Raw genomic sequence first — 18,998 nt, 5'->3', positions numbered from 1 at the left:
TTTTACGTTTTCTTGTGGCCGAAAGTTTGGGGATCGGAGAATGAATCTTGGTTGCCGGTGTCGTTCGGCGGCCGGAGTTAGCCGAAGGTTCGGCGGATGGGGGGGTCGATGGTGAGAGCGTGAGCCCAGTGTAGGTAGTCAGCGTTGGCGGCCCGCGTCGTCTGTCGGAGGCCCAAAAGCGTTCTTGGTGAGGTCTCGGTTGAAGAATAGGAGTTCTCGGTGAAGAACAGTAGGAAGCAGGGAAGCTTTCTGGGCAGGAAGGTCACGCGCAGGAGGGGATGAAGAAGAAAGAAGAATAATAAAAAAGGAAAAAAGAAACAAAAGAAAAAGACAAAAGAAAAAAGGAAAATCAAAAGAATGGAATAAAAAAATAGAAAAGGAGCGGGGGGATCCTGGGTCTTGTGTCGGGCGGATCGGGTCAGGGGACCCGGTCCGGAATTATTATATTATTAAAAATATTAAAACATTAAAAAAAATTAAAAATTCAAAAAGAATATTAAAATATTAAAAAATATTAAAAATTCCAAAAAAACTCGAAAATGTTTAAAAATCCAAAAAATATTAAAAAGTCTAAAAAACATTAAAAAAACATTTAAAAATTCAGAAAATTCAAAAATATTAAAAAATTCCAAAAAAAGAAATCAGAAAATTAGGAGATGTTCAGAAATCAGTTTTTGGTTTAATTTCACTAGATTTTAGGTTAAAAAAACTCAAAAAAAATGAAAAAATGAGAAAAAACCCTCTAAAAATATCTCAAAAATCGGATAAGCCATGAGGGCTTTACTTTAGGGCTTTTGATTGCCTTTTCTTTTTTAGAGACGATGCTAGGTCGCTGGTTGCTTGTTTTCTTTGTGATTATTTGGTTGCGCACCTTTAATTTATTGGTTGTTATTTTCTATTTTTAGCATGGTTAGACGGAATCTTAGCTTTTTCGATAGGCTGCCTGGTACGTTAATTCGCAAGTAATCAAGTTTAGGTACCGAAAGGGCACTAGTAGATCGCTAGTGTAATCAAGTCCCCGTACCCATTGAATCTCTGGTTCGTAGAAGTGAAGCATCTCTCCCGTGTTTCACTTGGGTGTCTAATCGACCCACCAAAAACTGATTAGTGGCGACTCCTAGGTGAAATTGATTTCCATGTTAATAACTTCAACTTAAGTCGCGAACTGGTATGAGCTTGGGAGAGCTCGAGCTAGGTTTAACTTAGTAATCCATTAGCCAAACCACCTTAGGCGGCGGGGCCTGGTTCGGGGAGGTCGCGACAGTTTGGCGACTCCGCTGGGGACTTGAAGACTTAGGCCTAGTATATCTTGATTGTTTTTTAACTAACGTGGTCTTGTGGCAGCGCATCGTGAAGGCTAAGGTAAGCCCGCTAACAAAGTGTTAAATGGTCTTGTAGGTTGGGAGTTATAAGGGGTGGAGTAATTGTTGACCCTTTGTTTTGTAGGTTTGGAGTTTGGGAATGAATGTTTTTCTCTTTCGAACTCTTGAAGTGCTTTGTGTATAAACTGTTGTGCATGCATAAATGTTTTAGCACTACACTGTTGCACACACAATCATGCTGCCGGACCTGGGCTGCACTAGGAATGTTTAGGATGGTATTGAGTTGGATACGACTTCCACCGCGAGGCCGCGTAGTAGAGGTTGCCCAACTCAATCCCGAAAACTTCTTTCTTGGTGTCGAGGATGCTTACCTTTGCCCGCGAGGCCGCGTCGCATTGGGGTATCATTCTTGACTGAGCCGGAGTTACGAGGACTTGGCTTAGTACGCGAGGCCACGACTAGTCATCCCACCCTCGTAACTCCAATTTGTTGAGCCATCTAGAGTAGAAGTCGAGCTGCACGTTACATTCGCATGTTTACGTGATTAAAAGTTTGTCATCCAATGTAAGTATGGTTTCTCTCTTTACTTGTTCACTTTTGGTTCAAATTGTTATTTTTGAAATTCGTGGAAATCAATCGAATGCCCTAGGTGATCTAAGCTTATAATTGAAAATTTCGGGCAATCACTCTTGACAGTGAGCCTTGGGCATAAAACTCAAACACCTCTAATTTGGCCTTACAAAACATATGGTTTTGTCTAAATTTTCAATTATGGGCTTAAAATCACATTTTGTATAGAAATCCTTTCAAGTCAAGATTGTATTTTGGGGCATAAAATTGAAATCACATTTTCAACAAAATTATTTCTTGTTCACATTCCGGAATTTGAATTCAAATCACATTTTATGAATTGTCCCGTTTTTCCAAAAATCCGAAATCACAAATCAGTTTTTCACAATTGATGCCACATCTTGCATATTAAACTTTTGGAATAAAATGGGCATTCGATTGATAGCCACGATTTGATCTTTTAATGATGTCTCCTCTTACTACGAAACCTTGGCGAAATACCAAATCCTCGCAAATAGGGATCATGGGGCACGTATCGTCGCCTTGCTTTCGTTATAAGAGGCGGCTTCATTGAGAGATCACTTTTTTCGTTCACGTACTAACATTGTCTTCCTTTTGAAGGTTATACGCAACGGCTCTTCTTTGGAATCTTCTCGCTCGATCACGCCAAGAAGTGGACTTAGAAGCTAGGACGAGATTTGCACTCTTCTATGCAAGAGTTTTTTGTACTTTGTCATCGTCTTTATTCTTAGTAGGAATCATGTTTCGCGTTTTGGGCATTGATTGTGAACCCAATTGAATGTTTTTGTAAATCATGCAACTCAAATTCAAGGTCATAAGTAACTTTTGCCTTGGGTCCAATTGGAGATGCTGCAATCCACCCATATGGATTGAGTTTCCACGGAGACTCGGGAGAAACATTCTGGGATGGTAAAATGTGGTCATTCCAATAAGAACTTCTCATGCATCAATTGACTTGTTTTCCATTTTCTTCATGAAAACAGGTAAAATGAAAAGGTTGTTCGAGATTGGCGTTCACTTTCCCTACAAAACCAAAGTGTGGGCCCTTTGAACTCGAGGCACATGCAGCAAGGCATGAGCGTCGAAGGAATTGCGTCATAGAGAGTACAAATTGGCAGGTCTAGAAGACATAATTTCTTGAAGTTTCAAAGTATACTGCCCGTCTTCTCAAACTCCATAAGTAATCTCTTGGAACACACATTGGATTGGCGTTTGATTCATGCATACATTTGCATGATGAAGTCTGCTCGTATCCTTGAGATTTTAAACTGGAATAGAGGCAGCTTCTGGATTCAAAGCAACTAAGGCTTTAGGAAATGGGTGCTCATGCTTGGGGATTTTTGGGAAGAATCCCCGATAATTTTGAAAGGACTGCCTCCTTGCAGGATTTGGATTTGGGTCGTAATGATTTTTCCAGCTTTCATCTAGTCTGAGGGAGCCTTGTACTTCTAAAAAAAAAAAAAGTCAATTTATCTCATTGTATCTGCCTCCACTTCTCGCGAGCTTGCTTGCTTGAATATCGCTGGGAGTGAGATTCCACGATGGTTTCATTAGAAAGTTTCTCATTTTGTTGCAAAGAACCACGAGATTGGAGGAATAATTTTCATTGTTGAGGTCTCTCTGGACATTGTAAACCGGGGAAACTTTCCGCTACTAGCAATCGTGGACATTAGAAGAAGGCTTCTCAGGCATGAAGGCCTGATATGCACCACGACATTGTGCCTGATAGGGATCCCCGACACAAGTGAAGACCAGCTTTACTTGATTATATTTCCAGAATTCGAGGGTAGGAGATCATCACGATCTCTCATGCTTGCCTTGAAGCAATATGGAAAAGGCTAGTCTCCCACTGATGAAGGATGAAAGGACTTGCGGCTCTTGGCATAGACGATGATACCCTAGTGTTCATAAAGAGCTCCATTTCAAGAATCCACTAACCTTTACGCTTCACCATTTTCAGGAAATGAGACCGAGGAGGGATGACATCTGAACATTCCTAAATTTGAAATTTGACCTTAGGGTCACATTTGTGAATCCACTTCTTTCTTCAATCGTCAATGTGGATGAAGAAATGCTCTTAAAATTTGTGCTTCAAGTAATCCCTATTGTTCTCAGAGCAGAGTCCACAGAAATTTCTCATCTTGGAGAATCTCACATCAATTTGACAACCTTCTCAAAAGAAGAAATGTGCAAAGATTCCTCGGCACCAAGGCTACTTCCTGGGTTAGTGACATCTATAACTCATGGGAAGCTCTTTGACGGGTCCACATATATGGATGCGGACTATCCAAACGATAATGTCAAAAGACAAGAAGAGGAATGAGCTATGATCCATTTGGAATTGCTGAGCATTAGTAGCTGCAATTTTTGCACCTTCAAATAGCCTCTCGGCATTTAATCCAGCGTGGAGATGATTATTGGTGGTTCGCGAAATGATCCTTCAAGGCATGGATGTACACGAGCAAGAATCAACCATCAAATGGTGCCCCCGAGTAAAAGGTTGTAATCGTTCCAAATTAAATTCGATTTATTTAAAGAATGACTTGTTCCTCCCCTTGTGCAGAATTCGTGAGGACAAAAAAGAGTTGATGTAAGGCAAATTCCCGGGAATCGACAAGATTGCATGAGGAGGACAACTTAGTTCATAATTGCGCCATCCCAAAAGAAAAGGGTGTATATCGTTCCCAAATTATTCCAACTGAAAATGGAAATGACTTGTGCCATCTCTCATTGTGCAAATGAAATAATGTGTTTGACCACGGCGACAGCAACTTCTTCCAAGAAAGCATGATGAGGCAACACACATTGAAGGGGAGTGTATCTGATCATAGGGGCAACGCCTCCCGTCAACAAATCGTGACAAAACCATCCAACTTAGCATAAAAGGATGTATTGTTCCTAAATTAAGTTCAACCGAGAATGGAGATAACATATTCCATTTCTTTTTTGCAGGGTGATAAATAGGGCAGGTCACTGAAAGGGCAGTAACCCTCATCCATGATGCATGATAAAGCGGAGTCATTCGATTCAGCACAAAAGAGGCGTACATTGACCACATGAGCAACATCTCCAACAAAAGAAACACGATGAGGCCAAATCATTCATTTAGGAAATGTTAACAAAAGCGCATGAAGGGGCGTTGTCAAATACCCAAGAAGGCGAATTCAAATGAAGGGTAAATTGTATCGTTTTCAACTGTCCATTTTAATACAATTCTTGACATGATTCTCTTTTCCTTTGATAGGAAGCATTAAAGACCTGAAGGACAAATGCAAACGAGGGGTAATGTTGTATCGTTCCCAATTTTCCAATCCCTAAAGGGTCTTTAACTAACACATTCTTTCTTATTCTTTACAGGGTTACCAAGTCGCCATACCGCAGGTAAGTACCCTTCCTCCAAAATTTAAATGAAAATCAAATGAAAATTTTCTTCACGAAAAAATGGGGGAGTTTCTGATGTATTTGAGAAAAGAGCACAAAAGTAGAATTGTGAAAGCAAACTTTTCACGAAAATTTTGAATATCATCTTTATCCAAAAATTGCCTTGATGCTTGGCGGATCATTCATTTTGAATCAAAATTCCCTGTGGAGATTGATCAATTCATGATGATCTCAACGAAGTGAAAGGAAATGTTAATTATGCCAAGTGAGAAACACTTAAGATGAGGAAAGACAAACCATTCCCAAACACGTCCTGTAAACACTTTGAGAGGAGCGAAAAAGAGAAACTCGTGTTGTTTAAGGACGAGAGATTCATTCGCGAATAGTATACAGATCGAAATGAAAAGAGGCATTTCCTTCTTATATCCTATACACTACAGGTGATCATAGTTAAGCCCATTTGAGCCTTTAAATGTGAAGAATTCTCAAAATACCCCTGTCAAGAACCACCCCACAATTGAGGCAAATTTGGAGATTTTGGTTAACATCATTTGGTGAAAAGATGAGAAAGATTTCTTTGCTCTCACTGGTATCAATCTTTTTGTGGTAACTTCAGGTGAATTCTTGTGGAAGCTCGAAACATCCCAAAATGAAGAAGAGCATTCATTTCTCTACCCAAACACTCATACCCTTTGTTCAACCAAGTTGAGCCTAAATATTCATTTCTAAAGCCCAAGTGGTGATTATCTCCCTATATTGGGACAAAGCATGTGATTTATCAAGACAATGGATACTCGTGAGACAATGTGAAAAACATCTCGAAAGTCCTAAAAGTTAAAAAAAAAAAATCAAAAGAGCAAAAGTCAAATGAAAACTAGGGGGCATGAAAAAGCAGTGTGCCTAGTAAAAGCAAGGCCAATGCCCATTAAAAAAAAGAGAAAAAAAGTTGCATCAAGAGAAAAATTCTCAAAAAAAAAAAAGGGGGGGGGGGGGGGAGAATGTCAAAAGCAAAATGCTTGCAAAGAAAAAATCATTGCAAATGCAAACGTCATTAGAGAAAAGAATAAAGCTCTTACATTAAAATGATTAGTCAATGGACTTTCGAGACAAGTTGGATTTCAAAAGTCGAGTGCCTTCAAAAAGATTGGATGATGGTAATGATGCCATGGTAATCACCAACTCCTAAATCCCATTTGAGAATTTCTGAGCCTTTCGAGACTTTCACTGAACCAATATTACAACCATTTCCCAAAGTCTCTTCTAATTTGGATGATTCAAGTGAAAATAAGGACTTTATAAAGAAGCTGTCGCTTGAAGAAGTGGGGGCAATGTTATCTTATCTCATCTTAAGGTTTCTTGACTTGTAAACCTGGCGGAGATGCTGATCCACAATTATTTCATTTCTTAGCCGATAATGCTTATCCTTTGTTGAAATCATGACCAAACCTGCATTACAGTCCTTAAAAGACCTCTTGGATTGCTCAGTACATACTTATTGCGAATGATTCTCGAAGCCTTTGACACTGATAGTGTGAGGTATATAGAGAGAACATGCCTATTTCCCGCATCAATGGATGGGAATAAACAACCTTCTCTGAGAGCTTGCAAGAAGCCCTTTCTGACTAAGGAACTCTTGTTTGGTATATTTAACTAACCCTTTCCATAAGCCAAGGTTTTTCTGACAAAGGTTTATCTCCTAAGAGAATTTGATGATTAATGACATTTCCCAAACCCAATGGCAATTTTGGGCAAAAGAACACTACAAGTGCCATAACTTGTGTACGGCGCTCACTTTGGTGCCATAAGTTTTTTTTGGATCACTTTAGTGCTAAAATTTTTTAAAAACGATCACTTAAGTGCTAAAATTTTTGAAAAACGATCACTTAAGTGCCAACTCCGGTGTCGTACACAATTTTTCGCCGGAAATCCGACGTGTCATTTTTTTTTATTAATTTCTGAAGCTGACGTGGCTCGCCGGAAATTGGCACTTAAGTGATCGTTTTTCAAAAATTTTAGCACTTAAATAATCGTTTTTAAAAAATTTTAGCACTTAAGTGATCGTTTTTCAAAAATTTTAGCACTGAAGTGATCCAAAAAAAACTTATGACACTTACGTGATCATTTTTCCTCCGACTTGGCACCACAGTGATCCAAAAAAAAGTTATGGCACCAAAGTGATCTCCGTACACAAGTTATGGCACTTATAGTGTCCTTTTGCCGGCAATTTTGTGATATTGAATGATGCTAAATGTTTGAAACTAGTTCGATGTGCTCATGCAATCAACACTTTGTCAGTGATATTATTCCTTTGATCGTGTCCTTCATGGCGTCTGAATGATATCAATCTCGCCTGGTATGCTTTCCCTACCAAGGCATCTGTTATAACATATTCCGTTAGATGTGCAGTGGCCATTTCGGAATCTTCTTGATTGATAGGTTTACAGCCTCAGAATTGCACGTTGAGCTTTTGCAGCCCGGAGCACCCTATTGACCTGGCGAGCTTTCGCAGTCCAGAGTCTTTTTCTTTGCACGGTGAGCTTTTGCAGCCCGGAGCACCCTATTGACCTGGCGAGCTTTCGCAGTCCAGAGTCTTTTTCTTTGCACGGTGAGTTTCTGCAGCCCGGAGCACCCCTTCGACCTGGCGGGCTTTCGCAACCCAGAGTCTTCTCCTTACACGGTGAGCTTTTGCAGCCCGAAGTTTCCTTTATTTCTCTTGTAAACATCAGGTAAGTATTTTTACCCTCTTTAAAAATTAAGAAAAAAAAAAAGAAAAATGAGGCCTTCACAGGTATGCCTCTGAGCCATGCTCCTTATGTCAAATCCTTTGTGAGAAACTTAGGCACCTCAAGTCCTTCGTGAGAAACTTAGGCGCAATCTATCAAATCCTCGGGTGAGGAACCCCGTATGCTCATTCTTTGAGTCTTTTCAAACCCTACTAGCGAAACCCACCTGACAATCCATCAAATCCTCGGGTGAAGAGTCCCGAGTGTTCATTCATTGAGTCTTTTCAAGCACTATTGGTGAGGATCCACCCGGCAATCCATCAAGTCCTCGGACAAGGAACCCTAGGTGCTCATTCTCTGAGTCTTTTCAAGCCCCGCTGACAGAGAACCTTTAGGCAATCCGATCTGATCTACAGGTATGTACACCTAGGTACGTTTTTCAAAGATTTGTGGTCCAACCTTAAACCACGTTTTTCCAAAAGGTTTGTGGTCCAACCTTAAACCACGCTTCCAAAGGTTTGTGGTCCAACCTTAAACCACGTTTTTCAAAGGTTTGTGGTCCAACCTTAAATCACGTTTTTCCAAAAGGTTTGTGGTCCAACCTTAAACCACGCTTCCAAAGGTTTGTGGTCCAACCTTAAACCACGCTTTCCAAGAGGTTTGTGGTCCAACCTTAAACCACGCTTCCAAAGGTTTGTGGTCCAACCTTAAACCACGTTTTTCAAAGGTTTGTGGCCCAACCTTAAACGACGTTTTTCCAAAAGGTTTGTGGTCCAACCTTAAACCACGCTTCCAAAGGTTTGTGGTCCAACCTTAAACCACTCTTTCAAAAGGTTTGTGGTCCAACCTTAAACCACGTTTTTCCAAAAGGTTTGTGGTCCAACCTTAAACCACATTTTTCTTTAAACTATGCTTTTCGTTTATTTAGATCTTATTTTATTTTCTCTTCTTCCTTGCATTGCATCATCCCATGTCCTCTGTCAACAAAATTTAGGCGTCCCTTATCTTTGAAAGGAACCTCTTCGAGCTCCCCTTCAAAGAAGGGAAGCTGTTGACACCTAAATTTTGCTCAAATCATTTAAGGTTTTATCGCATAAAAATTAGGGTTTAATTTTTAACCCCTAAGCCAAAAATACTTTTATTAAATTCCATGGCATATAGACATTAGGCACATTTGCATTAATATGGCCTATTAGGACATATTCATTAAAAAAAAAAAAGATTTTCGGGCCGGGTTCGTCGGCCCATTCTTTTTCCTTGTTTTTCTTTTACTGCGCGCGGCCCGTGTTCCCCTTTCCATTTTCGCGGGCCGGCCCATTTCCCACGGCCCGGCCGCGCAACTTTGTTCAGCTCCCCTCCCCGGTCAACGTTTGAGTGTACGGGGAGGAACGATGTGAACGCCACGAGAGAACGAGAGACCGAGAGGGCGCGGGGGCCGCCGGCGCGATCTTCGGGTCGGGAGACGGCCGGCCGCGGCAGGCTGGCGGTGGCAGGGCCATGCGCGCCTGCTGGTCGGCTTCGCGCAGCTGGCTGTCCTTAAAGCCAGGGGGGTCCGGAGAGAGATCGGGGAGGGAGAGATCCGAGAGAGAAAAAGCGGAGAGAACGAGAGAGCAAAGCGGAGAGAACGAGAGGGGAAAGGAGAAGAGAACTTGAAGAGCTTCCGGGGAGAATAAACTGGAGGGGGAGCCAAAACCGAGAGAGAATCGAGGGAGCCAAGAACGCAGAGAAAGTTAGAAGAAGAAGAAAAAAACGGAGACCGACTGAGAGTTAAGGGGAATCGGAGAGATCCGACTCTCACCCACTCGCCGGAACGTCGTCTGAGCCACCGCCGAGGCCCCAGTTGTCGCGCCTCTCTTCGGTCAACCCCGAACCAGGTGGGTTTTGCATCCTTTTCTTCCCCTGTTTTTGTCCCCCTTCCCCTGCCTCTGGGGTGCCGGGCGCACCGAGCCTATTCGGTGGTCGCCCGGCCCCGTCGAAGGAAGCTAACTCGTTTTTGACACTCAATGAACCTTTTCCAAACATCACGTGTCAAAAAAAAGACTACGAATCGTGTCGAGATTAGGCATTTAGCTCCCTTTTCAAGTTGCCTAACACCTGTTTGCCAAAATGCTTCAACGAAGTTCTTTGAGTTTATGACCCCGAGTTTGATCTTGCGTTTTCGGGTCGTTTTTGTGCAAACTGAGACCTTATTGTGGCAAAAAACAGTTGTATGGGTCTTCTCACTTCATGTTTGAGTTGAAAACCGCATCAAATCTCACTCTAGAACATTTTTATGAACTCGCACATCACATGTTCGACGAAATGCCTAAATGGAGGTCCGAGTTATTTTTTGCGAATCAGTGCTTGAAACTCGATTTTTATGCTTGATTGGTTCCCATATTGGTCGAATGGTGTCTGCCTTCGTGTTTTCTCTGTGGTTTCTTTCGGTTTTGTGGCATATCTTGCATCGTTCGAGTCGGCCATGGACGTGACCTTCGCCAGAGCTCCATTCTCCTTTGCCCAGTGACACCTGTGGCTCGAAGCCGCCACTGTCAGTTCGCTCTTTTCCATGTCGTGTATGCTTGGTTGTTTGGGTTTTATGTTTTCTTGTGGCCGAAAGTTTGGGGATCGGAGAATGAATCTTGGTTGCCGGTGTCGTTCGGCGGCCGGAGTTAGCCGAAGGTTCGGCGGATGGGGGGGTCGATGGTGAGAGCGTGAGCCCAGTGTAGGTAGTCGGCGTTGGCGGCCCGCGTCGTCGGTCGGAGGCCCAAAAGCGTTCTTGGTGAGGTCTCGATTGAAGAATAGGAGTTCTCGGTGAAGAACAGTAGGAAGTAGGGAAACTTTCTGGGCAGGAAGGTCACGCGCAGGAGGGGATGAAGAAGAAAGAAGAATAATAAAAAAGGAAAAAAGAAACAAAAGAAAAAGACAAAAGAAAAAAGGAAAATCAAAAGAATGGAATAAAAAAATAGAAAAGGAGCGGGGGGATCCCGGGTCTTGTGTCGGGCGGATCGGGTCAGGGGACCTGGTCCGGAATTATTATATTATTAAAAATATTAAAACATTAAAAAAATTAAAAATTCAAAAAGAATATTAAAATATTAAAAAATATTAAAAATTCCAAAAAAACTCGAAAATGTTTAAAAATCCAAAAAATGTTAAAAAGTCTAAAAAACATTAAAAAAACATTTAAAAATTCAGAAAATTTGAAAAATATTAAAAAATTCAAAAAAAATTCCAAAAAAAGAAATCAGAAAATTAGGAGATGTTCAGAAATCAGTTTTGGGTTTAATTTCACTAGATTTTAGGTTAAAAAAAACTCAAAAAAATGAAAAAATGAGAAAAAAACCCTCTGAAAATTTCTCAAAAATCGGATAAGCCATGAGGGCTTTACTTTAGGGCTTTTGATTGCCTTTTCTTTTTTAGAGACGATGCTAGGTCGCTGGTTGCTTGTTTTCTTTGTGATTATTTGGTTGCGCACTTTTAATTTATTGGTTGTTATTTTCTATTTTTAGCATGGTTAGACGGAATCTTAGCTTTTTCGATAGGCTGCCTGGTACGTTAATTCGCAAGTAATCAAGTTTAGGTACCGAAAGGGCACTAGTAGATCGCTAGTGTAATCAAGTTCTCGTACCCATTGAATCTCTGGTTCGTAGAAGTGAAGCATCTCTCCCGTGTTTCACTTGGGTGTCTAATCGACCCACCAAAAACTGATTAGTGGCGACTCCTAGGTGAAATTGATTTCCATGTTAATAACTTCAACTTAAGTCGCGAACTGGTATGAGCTTGGGAGAGCTCGAGCTAGGTTTAACTTAGTAATCCATTAGCCAATCCACCTTAGGCGGCGGGGCCGGTTCGAGGAGGTCGCGACAGGCCGCTGGGCGAAATAAACTTGGGGCAGAACCTAACTTAAATACCAGGTCAGAATGTTCAACCAAAAAGTTTGAGCTATACTACATGTGTCTTCTACGAACAAGGGCCGCACGTGCGAGATCAAGTTGGGGGTGGAAATCTCACTTTGAAATCATGTTAAAAGCCCTTTGCCAAAAAAAAAATACCAAACATTACTTGGGCATAGTAACTTTACAAATAATTTTTTACTAAATCCAAATTGTATTTTCCCAATGGGCTTTAAGTTAAAGGCATTTGCATTTTTCGAAAAACCATTTGCAAAGCCGAAACAAATGAGGCCATTGATCGTTTGGAATCGGAGGACGAGTCTATAATTTATTTTCGGGAAAATGACATAAACAGTCCCTGAACTTTGGCCTAATGTACAATTTGGTCTATGAACTTTTAATTTGTTCAATATAATCCCTGAACTTTAGCCTAATATTAAATGTGATCCCTGAATTTTTAATTTGTTCGATATGATCCTCGAACTTTTGGTACCTGTTCAATTTAGTCCCTGAACTATATGAAAATGTTCAACGTAGTCTATAAACTTGAATTAATAGAAGAATTACGTTGAACATTTTCATATCATTGAGAGACTAAATTGAACATGTATCGAAAGTTCAGGCACCACATCGAACAAATTAAAAGTTGAGAGATCATATTGAACATTAGGCTAAAGTTGAGGGATTACATTGAACAAATTAAAAATTCATTGACCAAATTACACATGAAGCTAAAGTTCATGAACCGTTTGTGTCATTATCTCGTCTGGCAAATTTATTACCCTAGCCCAGAAGGGCAGTCCATTTCCGGCAAGAAATCCGAACCCATGTCCCCGCCGTCAATGTCACGGCGGGCAGGGACAAAGCTCCCCGTTTCCGACCGACCTTTCAAACGCAAACGGCGGGCATCTTCCCCTGCATTGCATAGAGTAGCTAGTCAAGATCAGTCCATCTCGCAGGTGGGGAAAACAGTGCACATGACACGTGAGGTTTTCGCTTTTCATTCTCCGAACCTACTTTCTCGACGTTCAGCTGTCCCAACGAAGCGAAGCACCCCCCCCCGTTGACTTTGACTGTCCCCCTCCTCCCTGCCTTCTTCACCTTCTCTTCAAATCGCTGGTCCTCACCGGAAGATTTGGTGGCACCGCCCCTCGAAACAGCCGGTGGAGCGAAGCCTCTTTCCCGCTTGGGAATTCTTGTACCTACTTCTCAAGGACGGAACCTTCGCTCCGAACCCATTAAAGAAACGCTCGCCTTCTTTTCTTGGGAATTGCGGGTCTCGGTCGTCTGAAGAGATGAGTTACAGGGAAGATAGCGACGATGGCGGCAGCGAGAGGGACCTCCGGAAGCCGCTGCTCAACACCGGGAACTGGTACAGGATGAGCTCGCGGCAGTCCACGACGGCGAACTTGGGCTCGTCGGCGCAGATCATCCGCGACGGCTCCGTCTCCGTCATCCTCTGCGTCCTCATCGTCGCGCTGGGCCCTATCCAGTTTGGGTTCACGGTGAGCGCCCTTCTTCTTCGCGGAATCGCGGGCGTTGGTGGCCGGATCAATGTCGTTCATTGCACTGTTTAAACGGGTTTATTAACTGGGCCAGCTCTTAGAAGTATGCGCGATGAGATCGCAGGAAACAAAAATATCAACTTTTCGAAAGTTGGCGAAGTGGGTGCGCAAGCGCGCACGCGCGTGTCGCTTGCATAATTAGCTGCCAACGACTGTGAGTGACATTCGTTTCTCTGTTTATTCTCAGTGTGGGTATTCGTCCCCGACGCAGGAGGACATTATCAGCGACCTAAGTCTCTCGCTTTCGGAGGTGTCACTTGTTCTTCGTCAACTTTTGGACTCTTGACCATGTCGTGTTCGCGGCTGCGGTGACTTTTGCTCTTTGACTCTACTGATTGGGCGTCTTTCTTTGCAACAGTTCTCCGTGTTTGGCTCCTTGGCTAACGTTGGTGCTATGGTCGGGGCCATTGCGAGCGGCCAGATTGCAGAGTATATTGGCCGAAAAGGGGTAAATAAGGGTGTTTGATATGGTTAAATTCATTGGCAAGCAGAGTTCAGTTAATAGTTTAACCATAGGAGCTGCTGTGGATGTGATCATAGACTTTTAGTTAGTGCTTTCATAGATTATCAAGTTGAAAAAGATTTGGGTATTTACTTTTAAATGTTGTTATTGCCTTATCCACAAAGGAAAATGTCAGGACAGCAAATGGTAAAAGTGCAAACTAAAAGTTACCTTACTTTTGTTTCATTTGCTGGTATTGCATCGTTGGCGGCTAGTGGCTAAATATGTTTGTTCCTGAAGACTGCTTCTGTGTTGAATTGCAGTCGCTGATGATTGCTGCAATCCCCAATGTAATTGGATGGTTCATCATCTCTTTTTCCAAAGTGAGCTTTTTCGCCCACCAACACATGTAGTTGTGCTTTAGTACTACAGATTTGTCACATTCTAAGGTTTTCTTTTAGTAGGATGTTTCATTTTTATACCTGGGAAGGTTGTTGGAGGGATTTGGCGTGGGCGTCATATCCTATACGGTAACCTTGATAAGGCTCTTAATGATTCCAATGGATTTCCTGTGAACTTTATCCCTGAACCAAGATTTGTCGCTTTTAGGTGCCTGTATATATTGCGGAGATATCACCTCAAGACATGAGAGGAAGTCTTGGATCTGTGAATCAGGTTAATAGTCAGCTTATCTTGCTGTTTCTTGAATGTCTTCATTAGAAGTCATACTATAAATTCTGTGATTTTAGCGCGGCAGTGCTTTCAGTTATCTTGGCCAAATGCTTCTTTCTCCAGTGTCCACTGTTTCTTCTTTCACATGTTCATGTATCTTTACTTTAGATCTACCGGTGGACATCAGTACAAGTGCCACAGATCATACATAGATGTAGGAGAAGAAACTAGACAGATCTTTCCTCTCGTCTCTATTCCTTATCCAGTCAGTTGTGCATAAATTACCCCAATGGTAATATGACGAGTATGTTAATTTCTTTAAGATTTCGAGTTGTGCAGCTCTCAGTCACTATCGGAATTCTGCTGGCTTATGTGTTGGGAATGTTTGTCAACTGGAGAGTGCTAGCAATTTTAGGTAAGCATATCTAAAGGAAGGAAAGAGCAAGCATCGATAACTAACTTGTTTAATAAGTAGCAAGACTGTATGCTGATCAACTTGAATAGCATTAGGAGGGAAATCTCAATATACTTAGTATTGTTCTTATCAGATTAGAATTACTTTCAGTTAAAGACACTCCATTGATTAAGTTTGCTAAGAATACCTTCTGAGTGGTTACCATCACCAATGATCTAACTGTCTATATAACTGCTTTCAAGACAGATGAATCCTCTCAGTCTGTCACTAATCAAATAACGGAACAATTTTTTTTTCCCTGCGAAGTCAATTAACAATTTATTACACTCCAAGCAATGTGAAACAGAGCGATTTTTTTTTTTTTTTTGCAGGAGCTTTGCCTTGCATGGTGTTGATCCCTGGCTTATTTTTCATACCAGAGTCTCCTAGGTGGCTGGTACAGATATTGCATCTGTTTACGTGCTCAAAGTTCAGAATTGTCTTTCAGCTGACATAAAGTTTCCTATTATATATTGGGAATTTTCTAAATCACTGCCTTTGCTGATGGTGGCAAAATTTGCAGGCCAAAATGGGGTTGACAGATGAATTTGAAGCCTCTTTACAAGTTTTACGGGGTTTCGATGCTGATATTTCCTCTGAAGTGAACGAAATTAAGGTATTGTATAATGCTGATATAGTCAATTCCTTGTTAGTGATTCCAATATTCCACTGCATCTGCCATTTGGATTAGATGTTCTTGATGGAAGCATCATTTATTAATTTGTAATTTCCACTTATAGCGTTAGGACTTCTGATGATTACTTTCTTCAGAAATCTGTTGCATCGTCAACCAAAAGAACCACAATCAGGTTTGCCAATCTCAAGATGAAGAGATATTGGTTTCCTCTAATGGTACATTACTCTCTGATTTTGATCAACTGCATTGATCTTGTGTACTATCTCTAAAGCTTTATTCATAAGATATTGGATCATTGTGCTCCAGGTTGGAATTGGATTGCTTGTGCTTCAGCAACTCACTGGCATCAATGGCGTCTTATTCTATTCCACCAAGATTTTTGAGAGCGCTGGTTAGGACATTGACTCTTGACTTCTGAAATTTCACCACTCCTGTCTTGGCTTAAAGATCTGAATCTACTGCCTTTAAGTAAACGGAGATCTCATTATACCCTTCAGACAAAATAATGGCGTAATATGTCCATTCCTGTATATAATTGACATATGATACTCTTTGATATCCCAACTTTGGCTTTTTTTTTTTTTTTTGAAAAAGAAGTAGAAAACATACCACAGAATGCCATCGTAGAACTTAAAGCTTTGACCTGGGCCGAGTGCCCTCTGATGCAGTTAATCGAGTGGTTAATGCGAATGAGAACTACAAAATAAAGAAAGTATATATTGTTGATAGCAAGCTTCACATAGTTTAGGTCATGTAGAATAAGTGGTATGCTGCCCAATCAGTATGAGCACTTGCAATAAACAAAGTTTCTTTGACCAAGAAGAAGGGATATTTTGTTGATTTGTATGGAACTTATTCTCTAGATATCTCGATTTGCCAGTCACAGACCTAAAATAGATGTTTGCTAGATAATTTGATCCTCGCACCAAAAAATATTTCATAGAGATCTTTCTCCAGAAGCTTGATGGGAGAGGACAATGGATAATTGGGAACCTCTAAGCTTAATTGTTTGTAACATGTTGCATAATGATTGGCACATTCATCCGCAGTGAAAGCTCAGTTATGAAGCACAGAGAGAGCAAAAAGGCTAATGGTTGAATTGTTTCTTCATGTACACGTAGATCCAAAATCATTCTTCCAAGCATCTAACAAAAAACAGGTAGAGTTGTTTTTGCATAGGTGTTGCAACACCCCAAGTCTTATATTGAAAGGAGAGGACCTGTGAAGTGATTCATAAGGATGACCCATCCCAAACAACCACCACCTTGAGGGGTACATACGAATAGTCATTTTGAGGGTTTGGCCCACAAGACAGGATTATTACAGATCATGACATCAATGCTTTGTAGGAGAGTTCATAGCAAACGAAATATAGCGGTTGGGAAAAGTCTATGTGAAGTGAATTATAATTGAGACCTATTCCCAAATAATTACTACTTTAGTGGGCACATCTGAGTACTCCTTTTCAGGTCTTGACATACGTGGGAGGGGTCTGGTCATTATAGATAATAAAGCTGCAGAGGCTAACAAGTACGCTGAATCTAGAAACTGACTGATGCTATGAGAAGAGTAGTCATGAGCTTTAAATCCTGCTCCAGGATTTAAGCCAGACAGGGCCTTGATGATGCAACGATTATCAATATTTTATTTCCATTTTTTTATTTTTCAACGCAAGTCTTGCTGGTCTAGGTTAATGGTCTCATTACCGCCCAAAAAGAAAGGAAAAAAAAAAGAATATCCTTTTTTGCAAGAATCTAAGACACTCAGTGAATTTGGTAGGAGTTTCTTCAAGCAATGCTGCAACAGTTGGCCTCGGGGCAATCCAGGTATTATATGAAGCGCATCTCTCAGGCTTTTCATGCGGATTGTCTATCATGTGAACTGATGTGATTTGAAGCTTCGCACGACATGCGAAAGATGTGGTATTGTTCTCTGACCGTCTCTCTTTAAATGACTTAGGTTGTTGCCACCGGAGTAGCTGTATGGCTGATGGACAGAGCCGGTCGCAGGCTGCTTCTTATTGTAAGTATGATAATACTTTCCTGTCAAGTTTTGTCTAGCTACAAAGCAGCCTAATCTGAAGTATATTTCTTACAGATTTCGTCTTCTGGGATGGCTATTAGCCTTCTTATCGTTTCAGTTGCCTTCTATCTAGAGGTTTGTAAAATTGCAGTCCTCTCATGTCATGCTTTCTAATAGAGTTTTCATGTGATGTTATGTTCTGGGAAACTAAAGGCACTACGAACTCTCTCTGTTCTTTGCTATCTACAGGATATTGTATCAGAAGATTCCCGTGTGTATAGCATGTTGGGAATAATGTCACTGGTTGGGCTTGTGGTAAGACTTTGCTCTTTTTGTGATTTTCTGCAGCTCTATTGGTATAATTGGCACGTCTTAAAATATTCACTTATGATTTTTCCAGGTTCTTATGATTGCATACTCTCTAGGGGTGGGAGCAATTCCTTGGCTTATAATGTCTGAGGTATGTCGAGCGAAGGTTTTTCCTTTATGTGTCAGGGGTAGAAGCTATGGCTTGCTGGATTAATTGGATACTTCACTAAAATATGTTTTGCCATCCTCTTCTCATCTTTTCACTAATTTGTCGGTCTATCCCCATAAGTTTTGTGTGATAATTTATAGCAAATATGCCAGGGAGAGGGGGCAAAAAAGAACAGATAAAGAAGGAAATGACGAAAGAAACATTGACAAAGAAGGAAATGACCAAACTTCTTTGTGCTCTTGGAGGATGTCAAAAGTGGATATATTAATTCTTAGTATAAATTTAATCTAATCTAATCAGACTCTTGTTTTGTTGGACCAAATTGCATATTGTAGATACTTCCCGTGGAAATTAAGGGTCTCGCTGGGAGCGTAGCAACATTAGCAAATTGGTTCTTTTCCTGGGCAATCACGATGAGCGAGAACTTGCTGTTGAATTGGAGCACGGGAGGTACGTCTCAACTATTATAATCCAATTGCTCCATATCGTACGTACATGAATGGGTATTCGTGTGTATTTAGTTCTGAGTTGTGTTCCCACATTCTTAACAGGGACTTTCAGTATCTTCACCTTGACAACTGCTCTTACGGTTGCTTTCGTGACGTTTCTTGTTCCCGAGACGAAGGGAAGAACACTGGAAGAGATTCAGTCCTCGTTTAGATGATCGCTTTTGCAAAAGCTTTTTCACTTTCTCGTGGCATCTATGCCTTTCGTAGTACGTTTAGTTTTATGGTTTTCCCTTTCGGAGTTGCTGAGGAAGAAAACTTGTGATAAAGAAAATCGAAATCGGAGAAAAAGTAACATATTTTACGCCTCTTCTCTTCCATTTCATTTAT

The 18,998-nt window shown here is 41.1% G+C and overlaps 1 protein-coding gene across 1 annotated transcript; it reads left to right on the top strand.

The window, feature by feature from the left end:
• Nucleotides 1-12,995: 12,995 nt before the first annotated feature.
• LOC115682540 (sugar transporter ERD6-like 6) lies at nucleotides 12,996-18,972 on the top strand. Its single transcript, XM_030606777.2, has 18 exons — nucleotides 12,996-13,397; nucleotides 13,645-13,707; nucleotides 13,816-13,905; nucleotides 14,223-14,282; nucleotides 14,364-14,429; nucleotides 14,509-14,574; nucleotides 14,911-14,986; nucleotides 15,358-15,422; nucleotides 15,549-15,641; nucleotides 15,797-15,877; nucleotides 15,969-16,053; nucleotides 17,442-17,488; nucleotides 17,622-17,684; nucleotides 17,760-17,819; nucleotides 17,934-17,999; nucleotides 18,085-18,144; nucleotides 18,498-18,612; nucleotides 18,714-18,972. The coding sequence occupies exons 1-18, from the start codon at nucleotides 13,188-13,190 to the stop codon at nucleotides 18,824-18,826; spliced, it is 1,479 nt and encodes a 492-aa protein (XP_030462637.1). The 5' UTR covers nucleotides 12,996-13,187; the 3' UTR covers nucleotides 18,827-18,972.
• The last annotated feature ends 26 nt before the right edge of the window (nucleotides 18,973-18,998 follow it).

Source organism: Syzygium oleosum, unplaced genomic scaffold, assembly GCF_021117445.2.
Source record: "Syzygium oleosum isolate NSW1041296 unplaced genomic scaffold, Sole_v2.1 Sole_v2.01, whole genome shotgun sequence".
NCBI lineage: Eukaryota > Viridiplantae > Streptophyta > Magnoliopsida > Myrtales > Myrtaceae > Syzygium > Syzygium oleosum.
Note: the sequence above shows the minus strand (reverse complement) of the source record. Positions and strands in the feature narration are given on the sequence as shown.